Source organism: Biomphalaria glabrata, chromosome 2 (assembly GCF_947242115.1).
Source record: "Biomphalaria glabrata chromosome 2, xgBioGlab47.1, whole genome shotgun sequence".
Lineage (NCBI taxonomy): Eukaryota > Metazoa > Mollusca > Gastropoda > Planorbidae > Biomphalaria > Biomphalaria glabrata.
The window spans coordinates 53870285-53887034 of record NC_074712.1 but is presented as its reverse complement, the minus strand read 5'-3'; the positions used below and the strand labels follow the sequence as shown (position 1 = coordinate 53887034).

The following is a 16750-nucleotide window of genomic DNA, read 5'->3' as shown; positions in this document are numbered from 1 at the left end:
AATCTTAAAGGTTAAACTGGTCACGAAAAAAAAAATCTTAGGCAGACTTAGGGAAGACCCTTAGATCTAACTAGATCTAGACTAGATTCTAGATCTATACACATAGATCTTGATCTAGTAGACTCTATTTATAAATTTGATTTTAAAAGTGTTGGGAGTTCGTCACCTTTATTTGTGAGCACGTCACGTTTGTGTATTTCGTCATTAGTATTGTTGAGTAAGCATGGCGCCTCGCATTGCAAAGTTAATATTTATTTAGATCTAGTCAAGATCTAATTAAAGTTAAAGTAATAAAGTAAATAATCAATAAAGTTTGACTATCCAGTGTGTAGCAGTGGAGAGTCGTGTAGACCATCATCGTCGTCATCATACTAGATCTATTCTATGCTACTATCTAGAATCTAGCTAGATCTATACTAGATCTACTAGTGTGGAAGTGTCTTAGTACTCACTGACTCAGTAGTACTAGATCTATACTTTGATACTTGAACTTGTAGTCAATGATAGTCAATCTTCTAGAGTTCTAGACCCTTGCCCTTACTAGATCTAGTAGTATCTACTATTACTATAAACCTTTTAATATTCTATAGACTATAGTTATAGTAATAGTATCTACTAGATCTAGAGTCTAGATCTAAATCTAGTTACTAAACTAGACTCTAGTACTAAATTACTAGACTCTTACTGAGTTACTCTACATACTAACTTAAACTTAGGACTTGGACTAGTGACTAGAGTTTGAGTCGCCTTAATTTTAATTGGCTTAGGCTTAATCTTAGTTAGTATTCTTAGAGTTAGAGTCTTAGTAACTCTTACTTACTTACTCAACTTACTGAACTTAGCTACTCTTATTACTAATTAGTCTAATAATTAGATTATTAGATCTATCATCTAGTCTCTATTTAAATTATTATATTACAATTACAGTATTACTAGACTATATAATAGACTAGACTAAGTGACTAATGAGTCTAACTAATGTCTCTAGAATGTAATACTATGATTAGGTACTTTGATAAAAATTTCAGACTCAATATATTGTATTGAAACTAATATAGTTAGTTAGAGCTTTTGGAACCGAGTTTATTGATACCTCATTTATGTTTCTAAGTTGATTAGAACAGAAGTTATAGCAATTTTAGTGGCGAAAATTTTGCCTATATTATTTTTTTAAAATTGTGACCGAAAAAGGAAAATTTCACAGTAAAAATGCTGTAACTTATTTACTATTTGAGTTATTTGCATGTAATTTTCACCAGAAATACATGATTATGTCATGATATTTATTTCAATTTCAAACAAGTGGTAGACTGTGACATAATGTTGTTATTCGTTTTTAAAGTGAGGTTACTTGTAAAAAAAGAAACGGTCGTCAAGAAGTACTTTTTCACATTTAGAAGACTCTTACTTTTAAACCTTAAGAGATAATTGAATACAATTTTAAACAGAGATGCTTTATTATCTGTTGATACTTATTTTACTTTTAAATTATAGATAGAAGTCCAAGAAAATATTTTACACTTTATGATGTGACACAACATGTAAAAAAAAATGACAGAAAAAGTACTTTTTTTTCCATTAATAGGCTGTATTTTTTTAACTTTCAGAGCTATATAAATAAAATTTTCAACACAAATGCATGAAATTAATTGTGTTGTTCCTTTTATTATTTTGAAACCTGAGATTTGTGTTAACACAAAACTTTTTTTGTTATAGATCTGTGGCGTCAGTAAGTAAATGTAATACGTCACCAGGTCGAAAATAATTTTCCAATATATGAATTTTTTTGCTTGCGCCCAATGATGGTGTCCGAATATGTAAAAGTATTTATAACATCCCTGTCTGTTGTTGTCACATTAGTGTGTATGACAATCATGTCACATCGCAGCCTCCTTTAGTTATGCCCATCGCCAATGATGTTCTCTGTGGAGAAAAAAAAATAAAGCTCTTACTTCTTAGTCATGATTGAAGCTTCATTTAACACCATATCAACATAAATGTCATAAACAACTTTAATTTTAAAAGAATATTTTTAGGACTTGATCCTGTATAAAAATCTATGTTATGTCTCTGTATCTAGCCAAGAAATCTTATCTAGAATTTACTTATTTAGATTTGATTGATCAGTGATCTCTCATTGATTTGATCTAACTCTAGATCTAGAATCTAGTAATGAATACTATTGACTTTTTATTTGTCTACTCATCTAGATTTGCTTAGAATCACTATATTTACTTAGTATTATATATTAAAAGTGAAATAATTTAATTAAAATTCATAGATCTAGATAGATTGTGGAAAACAATTACGATAATGCAACTAGATCAAGATTTATAATTATTTTTTAATTATCGGCCATTATCGCGACAAATATTATTATTATTTTTTTTTAAATCCTTTCAAAACTTAAGTAGTGAGTAAATATCATTATAAAGATATTATTTATGAAGTTTTAAATCATCGATGATCAAAGAAAATGAAGGATTATGATGGATTTCAAAAGGGAATGTGAAATACAAAAAGGATGCAGCCATTGATAAACATAGGATCTATCACTTCCTGTCTAGTAATGGCGGCCGGTTTCACTTTAAAAAATTAGACCTAGACCAGTCCGTTGGCATTTGCCACTAAACAGGAGCACTTATTGCAATAAACTTTATTAAACTAATTAGATTTAATATTAAACTAACCCAAATAACTAAATTTAAATGTAGAATGAGCTTAATAAAAAAGAATTTGGTGGTCAACTTACCAGTATGCTCAACACGATGGATCTCCATGAAAACAATAGAATTTATGGCGATGTAGATCTAAAGAATTAATAAATATCCTGTCCTTGCGCGATAAAAAAGCTTTGATTATCCTTTTGAGCATGGATTTTGAAAACAATATCAGAATGGAACACAATGCCTATTGTCCTGGGCTTATATACTGACGCCGGTAAACTACCAGTTCCGGAAACCAAAAAAAATCTAGCACAACCGGAAAATCAAAGTACCTACATGATACTAGAAAAATAGAATCTAGAGTAGAGATATAATAATATTTAATAAATTATAATTTGATTGTTTCACTGTATTCTAACATTAAATTTCTTAGAGGGAAACTCCGATCGTTTTTCAATTTTGAGTTAATGACATATTTAAATTCTGCATAAAAAGTTGTAATAGTAAACATTTTACCATTTTTTATTTAAATGCTTAGAAACATATCATTTATATTTAATAAATTATTCAGTAAATTTTTGACATCTCAAAAAAAACGGGGTTCTATGAGATTTTGTTTTAAGCTAGTTCATACGTCACTTCCCACAACAATACTGAAAGAGAAACTAGATTTGACCCTTGATCGTATCGCTTCATTCAAACATTAGCTGTTAGGCTTAGTGACGGCCTAGTCCAAAGCTATGATACAGTTATACATATATATATATACATGTATAGATAGATCTAAAAGCATTAGGATAATCAACTTGAGAAAAAGAGTAACATTTTCATCTAAGCCTCTCTCTCTGTCCCAAGATGTAAATAGATCATGAATGTGTCTGACTGATTCGAACAAACTGGTCAGTGTAAGGCTAGTCGAGAATACGTGTAGTCTGTCATGACAAGAAAACCAAGCAATAGTGCTTGTTGTGTGTTGAGTGGTCTGGCATGAAAATACACACTGCCGTGATTAGTCAAGCATGTAAATCTACTTTTAATACGCATTTTTTCTTTGCTTACAAGATCCTAGATCTAACTGCATAGACAAAGATATATTTCTTTTACGAGAATGTAAACTTTGCTGTATGGTCTTCTGTTATACAATAAGTCAATAGATTAAAACACATTTGTGACGTCACATAGAAACCCGCTGAAAGTCTGACAGTTTTGGATGCGCAGGAAAATTACGTCAGAAAAACATCAAATACTAAGTTATTATTGCAAATAAAAAAAAAGAATATATTCATTATACTGTAAATCAAAACACATATTATATCAAAAATTGTCAAAACCATCAGAGTTTCCCTTTACGTCCAAGTGACAGAGCAGTGATCATGTTCTGTTGTCACAGATAAATAACTAAAATACTGTAGACATTAATTAATAATAACAATAATAATTTACAGAGATTTTGTGTTTATACAAGTAGACATAAAAGACTATCTATACTATAGATCCTTTTTTATTACTTCACATCCTACTAAGTACTTTCTCACAAAACATTCACAATAAACAATGACGCAACGCAATATTATTTATTAATATATTAGCACAGAAATTTCTATAAATTAAATAAGAAAATAAAACTAAAATGTTATTTAACCTTGGTTAGGCCAATAATAGAATATAATGCATCCTCCGTTTGGGACCCGTCAACTCAAGAAAACATTAAGAAACTGGAACAGACACAAAATAGAGCAGTGAGATTCATAACAAACGAATATTCACATTTGACTAGAGTAACACCTTTAGTAAAATCACTAAATTTAGAAAGCCTTCAGGACAGAAGACTCAAAAGTAAAGTAGCAATTATACATAAAACATTGTACCATAATCTTCAAATACAAAAACAAAATTTAATAAAATACTCTGAAAGACACAAAGATAAAGGCACATTCCTCGTCCCATATGCTAGGACAAATTTGTACAAATACTCCTTCTTCCCTAGTGCTATTAGAGCATGGAATGGGTTGCCTGAGCTAGCCAGGAAAACCAGTGACTTGGCAGAATTTAAGTCATTGGTTAATATGCATGACTAAATGCATGACAGGACGTAATCATCTTCTTTTTTGAAGTAACGTCTGTATTATATAAGATAAGATCAACTCATATTAAAAACTATACTTATTAAAAGTTAATATATATATGATATCTAGACTCTACTAGACTCTAGAATTTCTTCTTAATTTTTTTTTATTTTAGATAAAGATTTTAAACTTTGACAAAAAATATCAACATTATTTAAACATCTCTCTGAATAGAATAGATCTAAATTAATGTTTACAATGTCTATGTACAGTGATATTTTGAAGTTTAGAATCAGAACAGCCCATTGATTATTACTGTAATATTGTAGAATGAAAAAAAAAAAAGTTCGCTCAGTTTAGTCTGTCTGTTAGATTTTTTTTTAGGGAATCATGATTTATTTACTCTGTCCTTAATGCTTTAATGTTCATTTATAATACCAATCCCAGTAAATCCTGTTTTCACATTTGATATAGATTTCTTTAAATTTTGACTTAAAGGGTTAATTAAAAAAAAATGTAACACATTTATTGCCATAACTTCAGAAAGACGTTTAACAAGGGATCAATATCGTTGTTGTTTTTACTATAATATACATCTAAATCATTAAAATGAATACATTTTACAAAATTTCTTTTTCAGTGCTTTATAGTTGGCAAAGGAATCAGATGATTTGAAATAGCGTTACTGCTCTTTTAAAAAATTGCTTTGTCTTTAATCATAGCTCGCTTAAAGTGGATTTAATATATTTTGTTAATAAATGGAAAGACCTTCATCATCATCACAAAATTTAAAAACTCAAAAGTTTATGGCTAGTTATGTGAAAGACACTGATCCTAAAGTCAAAGAAAAGACTAAAGAATCTTTGTTAGATGATTCACCACCAATAGTTCAACTTAACAATTATGAAGTTGGAACTGCTCGTAGCCAAAGACCAAACAGAGTAAGCATGTTCTCTTTTAAAAATATTTCTTTATTTGTAATATTTCTTTCTGTCTGTCTCTTTCTCTCTCTCTACTTTAATACAGGGTACATTTATAATGTGCAAAAGCCCTCATTTGCTCATCACTAATTCTTCCACTTGTGGTGGACCAAAATATACGAAATTTTAAAATGTTACTACTTACCTTTGGTCTAGGACAACTGAAATATTTTCATGATCAAAACTGCATTGGTTAAATTTATTAGTATAATAACACTTGGTTAGCTCAGTTGGTAGAGCATCAGAGTTTTAATTAGAATGTCAAGTCCCTAATCGGGCAATAACTTTTATTTTGTTTTTCTCACAATTTAATTTTAATAATTCGATCTACATAAAGTTGAAATGGAATTTATAACCTCTATCCTAAGATGATTTTTAACACGATTAAAAAATTGATGTTTGAAAGCATCAAAGAGCTCTTCAAATATTTCCATAAAAAGCTGAATAAGTAAAAGAATACCCATATATTGTATGTACAACTATTTTCTAATGTGTAGAGTGTGCATTGTGTGGGTGGGGGAATAAATAAGTGATATATTGGTCATCGAATTCACTGGCAAAAAATGTGTTTGGGAAGGGTAGTAATGTAAAGCAGGCCGAGCCAAGAATTAACAGATATACTAAAATTCAAGTGTTTTGAGGGGTGTCTGGGCAGGGAGAGAAAAGTGGTAGAAGTGTGTGTGTTTGGTAGGTGATTTAAAGCGAGCTATTCCATCTTTGTTGTATTTGTGGAGATGGGAGATTAGTATTATATTATCCAACACTATCTAATCAATAAACTTATCAGACAAGAGTGACACCATTTATTTTAACATAAGACCCATTTTAACACAGAGGGGGTATAACTACACTATTTCACACCATCTGATATATCAAATGGCATAATTAATTAAATGTTTAAATTAATGTACCTCTCGTTGTTTTGTACTTAACTTTGCATTAACATGACTATTGATTCTTTTATTATTTGTATTTCAGTATGATCCTTACTCATTTCTTGAAAACATGTCTATTCCCATTGATTTTACCAACATTGGAAAGAACAAACCACAAGGTGCTCAAAATGTTATTCCAGGAACTATAAATGATGATACTAATGTGAAAAAACCTATGCCGCACTGTAAGGCTTGTACAGATTTCAAAACCTGGATGGAACTTACTGCACATCCACGAAGGGTAAAAATAATGTTCATAAAAGTTGTCATAAATATTATTTTACTTAATTAGCTTAATATATTTCAAGTATTAAAAATCTTTTTTCATTTTGAATTTAAATTCCATTTATGGCATATATACAAATATCTATTTAATTTTGTTCTTTATACATTATTAGTTTCATACTCTTTTACAGCTTATTTTACTTTATTGTGAAATTATTTCTAAATGGTAGTTTGTTTGTTTTTTTGTTGATGTCTTCCACATTTTACCATTTTGCAGAGAAATGTTATATTTTTTCATGTGAAAAAATGTGATTTTTCAAATAACTGAACTAGTACTTTTTTTTTTCTACCTCTTTCTAATGTTATGTCTTTGTCAGTTCATTTTATTTTTTCAATAGTTATGGTATTTCAAAATTGTACTTAAAAAGCTATGTTAAGTCATCTGTTTCTGTGGCCCATGGTTAATGAGCAGGGTGTCATGTGGCCAGCACAACTGCCAACCACCTTTACTTTCCCCAACTTAAGTCAAGTACCCATTAGAGTTGGGTGGACTAATGGGTGCCTTAAAAATTTAGAAATTTAAAATCCATTTTTCACAGAGATTCAAATCCAGGATCCCAGGTTCAAATGCCAAGTGCTAACCACTTACCCCCCCCCCCCCCCCCTCCCCAAAAGTTAAGTACCATGAAATTGGGTTACTTTGCCCACTTCAAAATTAATTTTCGCTTATCTAAAGTACATTTGATTTATTATAAGCATTTTTTTAAACACAGAATGGGTGCCTGTACTTTGATAAAATCAATAAAGTCAGAATATTTATTATAGGGAAAATATTTTGTTTTTGGGTTTAAATGAAACTTTTTTCCAAATGATAAAATGAGGTGACTTTGCCTTCAACTTATATAAAAACATATGAGATCTTTAGAAAATATTGTTCAGAACAGTAGGAATGGACTGCTAGTACACACTTTTTTATATTGTATACAGAATATGAGCAGAGAAGAGAGAGAACAAAAAGAATGTCCCTTGGATTCAGAACTACTTGGTCGAAATACATGGGCGTTTCTTCATACTATGGCAGCATACTATCCTGAAAAACCTTCTTTAGAACAACAGCATAACATGAAACAGTTTATAAAACTTCTATCACAGTTTTATCCTTGTCATACATGTGCATCACACTTGCGAGAGGAGTAAGTATCCTTATTAATTTTAATATTCTATGCTTAATTTTGTTATTAGTTGGTCTTGCAAAAATATTATTAAAAATTTTGTATATTGCCTTATAATCTATAAGGATTAAGTATTTAAAGAGAAATTGTTATAATTGTTATTTTTTGTTTGTTTGATAAAGCTTGAAAAACAATACACCAGACACAAGTAGTAACATTAAATTATCTGAATGGTTCTGCAATCTCCATAATGGTGTGAATGTTCGTTTGGGAAAAGTGGAATTTGATTGTTCTAAAGTAAGTACTCTTGTAATGGTCATTTCTTAAGGTGTCCATTGTTTAGTCTGGATGGATTGTTTTCATTTTAAATCGACTAGTGTATATCATTTAGAGAATCCCCTGTGAATTATTGTACTGTAAAACATAGATTTGTAGTTAACATGGAGAGATAGATTTTAAGAAATTAATATAGTTAAATAATGTTTTCATTTTTTTTTAAATAATATCTCAGTTTATTTTAAACTTTTAAGGAACTTACAAATTATTTTGCAACCTAAAAATCATCTGATAAACCTACTGGATTAGTTTTTTTATCATGATAAAACATCAAGATATACAAATACTAATTATCCTATCACTTCAGATATATTAATATAGTTTAATTTAGCAAAGTAAAATGAAAATCCCTTATTAATTTGTCAGCATTTTGAAACATGACTGATAAGAACATATGATCTAAATCTATTATACTTTTTAGTTTTAATGACCAAATTGTGACAGACCATCACACTGCTACTCTTTTAGTGCTTGTGTTTGTAAATCTTCAATATCACATACCAGTATATATATATATATAATATATAAAAAATATTATTTAAATTTTTTTATATTGCCTTATAATCTATAAGGATTATGTATTTAAAGAGAAAAAGTATAATAGATATAGATCATATGTTCTTATCAGTCATGTTTTTCAAAGTGCTGACAAATTAATAAGGGATTTTCATTTTACTTTGCTAAATTAAACTATATTAATATATCTAATATATACACATAGCGACATGGCTCATCTCATAGAAATTAGCTATGGTTCAAAAAATGATGTCACCCACACAGCAGTTCTCCCTCCCTCACTCTCCATGCAGCTAATGTGTCCAAAGCAATATCAAGTGCAGATGCAGTTTTGGATCAACTGCATTGCAGGCTCAGCCAGGGTGCAGCTGCAAACTACTTAATTGTTGTCTTCTCCTGACTCAATGTGACTCAAAGCAGAGTTTTGAATTCAGAGTTTTCCTTCTTTTAGGTGGGTAGCCATCTAAGGCTAATGAGCCCCTTCCGCCAGTAGTTTACTTGTTTAGGCACCAGTAAATTCTCCTTTGCCACTTCTCTTGTTAGTGTTAGCAGTTCCACTGGACTGGTTGTCAGAGGCTGAGGCGGATGCTGGGAGTAACGCCGCACTTAAAGAGTTAGAACAAAATGTAACAGGCAGTTTGTTATTCAGTAGCTGTACTAAATCTGTTTATTGTAACTTTGTATGGTACACAATGTATATCAGTATATTGTTCAATTTGAGGTCATTATTGTCAATGTGATTTAGAAGTGAAGTTTTGTTAAATCCAAATAGTGACATGTTGCTTTGACAGATCTGTTGTTTAGAATCACTGAATAACCAAATCTAATCTGATTTTAAATTTTTAGCAGAATTATAGTTGTTAGCTAGCTCACCTTACTTTGTACCTTCTTTATACTTTCAGGTCCTCGAGCGGTGGAGGGATGGATGGAAAGATGGAAAATGTGATTGATGTGTGCGTGATGCTATCATGTCTCAGACTACAACGTGTTTTTGACAGTCAAGACTGAGATAAAATGTATATATAAAAAAAGAGATGTTCCATTATTTAAAAAAAATAATTTTAATTTACAAATGTATTTAGTTTGATTAACATTTTAATGACATTTAAAAAAATTAGATTTGTTATGCATTAAGATTGAAGAAATTCAGTAAAAAAAACAAGAAAACAAAGCTAATGTTATTTTTTCCTATCAACATCTTTTAATTAAAACATATAAAGTTTTTATTGAAGCATTTTTTTTTTAGGATCATACATAACATTTTAGGAGAAATAACTTTAGGGTAACAAATGAAATACAATATTTTGAAAGTTTTTTTTTTTATACAAAGCATAAAAACTTTATAACAGGATGGTGGTTACAGTCAAACCTCGTTATCTCAAACTCACACTGTAATTTCTAATTTATAGGTGGATTTTTTGTAGTACAAATAAGCCATAGGTTTAAATTGTTCACTATGCAGTCTCTTTCATGGTAGTCTTTGGCAAAGCTGTAAAGTTTTATATTACATACTAAGCAAGTACATAATCAATTATTTATTAGAAATAAAGAAAAAGTTTTTATATTTTAAAATAAATGATAGCAAATTTCATTTTTTTTTTTTTTTGGTTTATTGGTACTGGTATATTTGTTGGCTTGTTACTTGTAATGTATTTGAAATGTTTCAAGAGACAAAATAATTGAAATGTTCCTTTTAATTTTACAACACCAAAGTTATCAAATTTAGTAACTATAGATTTTTTTTCCCATTCTGTATTTTATGAAGGTCCTTCGTAATCATCCCTTTATGTCACAAAAATGAATATATGTTTATTAAAAGAGTATCTGTTTGATCTTTTTTCTAGCTTAAATTCTTTAGGTTTTTTTTTTTTTTTTTTTTTTACAATTTTTTTTTTTTTTGGATAGCATTATGTTTCAGTCAGTGTTTCACTATTGACACAACACACACCTTCAATTATAGTATTTTAATGAATTGGGTTTTACTCTACAAACATTGAATCATTTTTATTATTTGTTTATTAATACAGTACTGTTATTATATCCAGAATTGAGATTGAAAACCAAAATCATTATTATGTTGTTCCCATATTTACAAGGGTATACTTGTGGATATACTTCTTAAACTATCCATGCAGGGCCACACAAACTTGAAAGCAGATCTTAAAGCTGATCGCTTTAGAAACTTTGTCATTAGCCACCGTCACATATCTAGACTATTGTTATGTAGCTTAGGGTTTAAGAGGACTTGTTACAAAAGATCAACTGAAAACTACTTCTGTAGGGAAAATTTCTTGCCTGAGGTAGGCTCATTACAATACAAGAGATGCACTGTATCTCAAAATAGTGACCATCATCATAAACAAAATTTCACCATTGGTCTAAGTCAACCAAATTTCTTTTTTTTTCTGGACAACAACAACACCATGATGAAAGTGGATTTTCTAGCTAGTAGATCTAGTAAAGATATAACATTTCCTCAACACTAAAATATAACGATAAAAGATTTGTTATTGTCTTGATGCTGAGCTATTTTAGTTATTTCTTCTCGGCTCCATAATTATGTTGTTGTTTTTTACTACCAATCCCGACAGAGTTCTTTTGAAACTATTGACAAATAGTTAATCCAAATTTAGAAGCGTAGAGATATAGTCCTCTAAATTTGGGTTAACTGTTTGCTTCCATAAATGGTGACTAATCCTAATTGACTTTTTGTAAACACTATTGAGAATTTTAAGCTTACTTACCTTAAATGTGCCAGTAACGTATTCGCGTGTATGAATCAACTTTCGTTGACCTTTTTATGGCTTTGTCCTCCAAGCGTCTCTTTCCTTCCACTTTATCCATTGTTCATCGATCTCTCTTAGTCCCTTTAGATACCGGTACATTCTTATTTTTACATGTTCATACCCAGTTATGATCATATACTCAGTCTGGCTGTAGGGGTTGGCGCGAATTTATTCCCAAACTGCCACTAGACTATCATAAAGTCTGAAGGCGAACTGAAATATTGTTTTATTTAAAAAAAAAAAACAACCGCTTCATGTAAGATGACTGTTCAGCTACAACAGATTGCTTCCCATACGAAGAAAAGGAATCTATATATGGTACATTAGCAAATTTTCTGGACGCATCCAATGTTCTTGTTATCAATACAGTATATAACAATGTAGTCTTGCCATTAAATGCCTGTTACAGAGCGAAGAAACTTTTGAGGAGCCTAAGATGCCGCCTTAGGAACTCGGAGGGCATCCAGCCTGCGCTAGGTATTTTTAGAGTGGAACTAAGATTGCGAAGACGAAAATCACTCTTTAGGTCTATTGTCGTCCACGGTAGGTTAGTAGTCAGCTGGAGGCTGGTGTGGACAATTTAGTAGCACTATATTTACCATTCATGGCAACTGCGCTGTGTCAGACAATAGTCACACAACCAATGTTAATCCCATATAGGGCCTATCTAATAGAGCTAATAGAAAATCGTGGGACACACAATTGAGGTCCAGAGAAAAGCCCTTGTCAAAGACAGGCACATAAGTCGGAAAGAAAGCTTAGACCCCCCCCCCCAGCGGACGACGGTTTGGCCTGCATCAGATGTGGCAAAATATGCAGGTCGCAATAGGGTTTGCGTGGTCACTTAAAATTATGCACGTATTCATGATCTTCGAAATCGAAGACAGCATCTTATTATAAGTAAATGGCCAACGAGCATCTTATTATAAGTAAATGGCCAACGAGCACCTTATTATCTGTAAATGGCCAACGAGCACCTTATTATCAGTAAATGGCCAACGAGCACCTTATTGTCAGTAAATGGCCAACGAGCACCTTATTATTAGTAAATGGCCAACGAGCACCTTATTATCAGTAAATGGCCAACGAGCACATTATTATCAGTAAATGGCCAACGAGCACCTTATTATAAGTAAATGGCCAACGAGCACCTTATTATCAGTAAATGGCCAACGAGCACCTTATTATAAGTAAATGGCCAATGTATTAGCAAGACAATGTAGGGTTATATTTTCTTCATGTTCATGAAGTCTGTTGTCTTGTCGGAAGAAAAGGTTTTTTTTTTTTTTTTTGTTTGTTTAAATCTTTTCTCAGTAGGCTAGCACTTTGACCTCAAAATGAGCGCATTCGCCGCATTGTATGCTATTTTGGCCTATTAAATTAAACGATAATTTGTTATCACTTTACTTTGACTTAGGTCCTCCCGCGCCGTTTGGCGCATTGGGCGGCAAGCTGTCTCCACAAAGATCTGTCACTGGCCATGTCTGAAGCCTCCTCTTACCTAGTGTCCACTGTTCTAGGTCCTCCATGAAGGTGTGGCGCCAAGTTATACGAGGATGTCCCTGTTTGCGCTTTCCTCGTATTGGCGTCCATGTCATCGCAACTTTTGGTATGCGTAGTTTATTTTGTCGGAGAACATGTCCCGCAAACCTCTGTCACAACCTCCCTAAGTGTTCGACTCCCAGTTCGGCATAGAATTCCATGTTTGAGACCCGATCTGTGTAACTTGACTCCCAAAATCCGTCTCGGCCATTTTTGTTGAGCCACATTTAGTCTTTTCTCAATGTTGACAGACGACTTCCATGTCTCACATGCATATGTTGCTGTTGGGATAACGATTGTGTTGAGAAGGTGTATTTTTGTCCAAATAGGCTGCAGCCTTAGGAAAATGCTCCCTGCCTTTCCTATTCGGCACGCTATATCATGGCAGGCATCCCCATCATTTGTTATGATGCTGCCAAGGTATATGTACTTGTCCAACTCTTCAAGATTTGACTCGCCATGTCTGACGGAGGCACCCTTTGCCTTATATCCCACTCGCAAAATTGTAGTTTTATCCAAGTTTATGCGGAGGCCATTTTTGGGGTCCTCTCTATCTAGGTGTCAGGTCTTAGTTGAATGAAATTGCTGAATTATTATTATGTATTAATGTGTCTAGATATTACAGTAATTTTGAATTACAAATGTGTGTTTTAAATTATAATTACTTAAAAACTTGTAATATTTTAGGCCCAAGTTCAGCCCGACAGTCACACCATACACAATCTGTTATACATAAATTAATAAACGAGGTGTATGATGATTTAAATAAAATTATGAATTTAATCTAATGATATATTTACAATGAACTGATATATGAATAATAATAATGATATGAATAACAGTAGATATATAATATGATGTAGTATATTATAATCCAGTTCACTTAGTAATTATAATACAAATAATATAATTACCTTAGCTATAATATTCAGTACAATTGTCCACATAAACTTTCAAGACAATAACTGGTAATACACGTAGATCTAGCCCAGATACTGTTCACCGACGACCACTAATCAAAAGTTCATAGTTCACACTGTATCACCAGGTCTGGACACAACAACCCGCAGTCTGGAACCTCAGACCCGTGAAAACAAAACAAAAAGATGAAGACCTCAGTCCTGTAGACTAAGCTGAAATCTCAATATTGATTTGATTTTGATTTTAGGCACATCGGCACAGTTTAGGCCATGTCGTGCCTTCTCAATATTGAAAACTGAGACTTGACACTGAGTCTAACACTGAGACTTGGCACTGAGACCCTATAGAAAGATAAAAGAACAAATTCTTCTAATCTTCCAGTCTAATTATAAAAGATACAAATACGATCGACTCCAATTACAAACAACTATATAATGTGAAAATAAAACTCACCCTAAACAGGGGTCAGGATAATCCAATAAGAATATATCCAAGGAACAACGATAAGACTATTAAATATCAGATCCAAGGAGAAATTCCAAATGCGACTTGTCTCTTCTACACAAGATGGAGAGAATAAAACAGACGATTTATGTCGAAAGTCATAACACGCACTCACTCTACGTCACAAGAAATAATGACGAAGCAACAAGGGGAGATCATTCCCCTAGCCTACACAAGAAACTAGAAATTAACTCAGATGACGTCATTAACTAGTGATGAAAGCGGCGCTATTGAAATGTAACCATTTTATCCTGCAAAATGACGTCATCAAAATAGACGCAAGCAGTGCTATTAATAGTGAAATAATTCCACTGTACAACTACATAGATAACTGCGACACTAGGCTCTCCGTCATTTCTTGTATGCATTTATTTGTATCCCCGAGTAGTGCAACGTCATCGGCAAAGTCAAGTCCATCATTCGGTTTTGTTCACGCCATGGAATACCATGGAATAGACCGATGAGAGGAAAGATGCCAAACGTAGACGACACTAGAAAAATAAAAACCCAGGATCGCAGCCTAGCGGAAGAAGATTATGGGGAAGCAGATCTTGAAGCTGTCGGCGAGATAAACGGGACTGGATTGAACAGAAGGGTCAATAGGCACAAGCAGCTGCATGCAGAAATGACACAAAGACTCTCCATCGTATTGTCCGATATCTCAATGGAGCAAAGATATGACATTGAGCACCGATAAAAGACAAGGCAAAACTTCGCTAACGAAAGAAGAACAGGATGCAAGATGGGTAGAGCACTTTAAAGAGATCCTTAACTAACCGTCTCCAGACCTGACTTACACATTCAAGGACCCCTCTTCGGACAATGATCTCAAGGTCAAGACAGACCCAATAACTGCAGAGGAGGTTACCATGGCCATTGCAGTGCTAAAGAACAACAAAGCACCAGGGCTAGACATGGTGTCAGCAGAAATGCTAAAACATGGGGGGGGGGGGGCAGTGCATTGTTAACAGAATGACATATCTCTTAAATCTCTGTTGGCGAACTTCTAAAGTTCCTGACTGGCAGAAAGGAGTGATTGTAAAGCTTCCAAGAAAGGGCAACTTGACAGACTGCAACAACTGGAGGGGCATTACTATCCTCTCTGTCCCGGGCAAAGTTTTCAGCACTGTTTTGTTTATACCGTTCCAACAGTCTGTAGATGAGAGGCTCAGAGAAGAACAAGCAGCCTAGGCTTCCGAAGAGGCAGATCAAGTGCAGAGCAGATCTTCGTTCTACGAAATATCATAGAACAAAGTCTCGAGTACCAACAACGGCTAACGATCAGTTTCGTAGACTTTAAGAAAGCGTTTAATAGTGTCCACCGAGAATCACTATGGAAAACGGTTAGAGCTCTAGAATATGGCATCCCAGAAAAATTCGTCCAGATCCTACGACACATATACAGTCAATCTAGTTGCTGCATTAAAACAGAAGAAGGAACAACCGAGTTTTTCAGCATCGAGACAGGTGTGAGATCGGGTGCATCTTATCTCTCTTCCTCTAATTCCTCCAAGCCATCGACTACATAATGAGGAGAGCAATGAACCAGACTGCCTTTGGTATTCCATGGCGTTGTCATCACACAAAAACTAATAAAAGTTCCTGGTGTAGGCTACTGAAATCTCTTGGGTCATATCTTTATAATTATTATTGTTATTTTGTATATGTTTTGCAATCGAATAGGTAGGCCTATAGATATTATAGCCTATCTATGGTCAATGGTATGCCAATAGGCTATATTCATATGCTAATATTCGTATAGATCTAATTAATGCTAAAAGCTAATTATATAGCCTTCAAGAAGGACCGGATAAAGACCTGACTCTATACCCCCCCCCCCAATTGGCTACGCCCATGTTGTATCTGGAAATTTTGCACAATTATTTCTTGTATCTGACAAAACAAGAATCAATTTAAATAAACAACAATTATTTAAAAAGCTAATGATAATTAATTATTTTGTTTGGTATCGAACAAGGGAAAGAAATCGTATTTGACAGATGTGGTGGTATATAAGTTGAACGAGGAGGCTTAATTGAGCTCTGGGTGACGTTTTTTTATGCATTTAAAAAGCGATCACGGTAACATTCACATAAATACC

The 16750-nt window shown here is 32.8% G+C and overlaps 1 protein-coding gene and 1 long non-coding RNA gene across 6 annotated transcripts; one reads left to right on the top strand and one right to left on the bottom strand.

Annotated features, from left to right (window-relative positions):
- Positions 1-9: 9 nt before the first annotated feature.
- LOC106071633 (FAD-linked sulfhydryl oxidase ALR-like) lies at positions 10-10728 on the top strand. Of its 5 annotated transcripts, none has more exons than XM_013231886.2 (6): positions 10-243; positions 5373-5673; positions 6691-6888; positions 7860-8065; positions 8227-8341; positions 9799-10728. In XM_013231886.2, exons 2-6 carry the CDS (start codon positions 5491-5493, stop codon positions 9844-9846), a joined length of 750 nt encoding a protein of 249 aa, XP_013087340.2. In that variant the 5' UTR covers positions 10-243; positions 5373-5490; the 3' UTR covers positions 9847-10728. The 5 variants fall into 5 exon arrangements, with proteins under 5 accessions (XP_013087340.2, XP_013087492.2, XP_013087272.2 ...); XM_013232038.2 differs by having other exon boundaries at positions 11-174; XM_013231818.2 differs by having other exon boundaries at positions 11-217.
- A 3252-nt stretch (positions 10729-13980) lies between these two features.
- Positions 13981-16738, bottom strand: LOC129924764 (uncharacterized). The gene is made up of 2 exons (XR_008776683.1): positions 14599-16738; positions 13981-14486 (listed from the first exon to the last, which is right to left on the bottom strand). It is a non-coding gene; the product is annotated as an uncharacterized LOC129924764 (long non-coding RNA).
- Between the last annotated feature and the right edge of the window lie 12 nt (positions 16739-16750).

Bases quoted from the DNA above. Each gene is read 5' to 3' on its own strand.
- LOC106071633 (XM_013231886.2), top strand. From the start codon at position 5,491: ATGGAAAGACCTTCATCATCATCACAAAATTTAAAAACTCAAAAGTTT. The intron at 8,066-8,226 runs GTAAGTATCCTT...TGTTTGATAAAG, and splicing joins GCATCACACTTGCGAGAGGA to CTTGAAAAACAATACACCAG. The intron at 8,342-9,798 runs GTAAGTACTCTT...TTATACTTTCAG, and splicing joins TGGAATTTGATTGTTCTAAA to GTCCTCGAGCGGTGGAGGGA.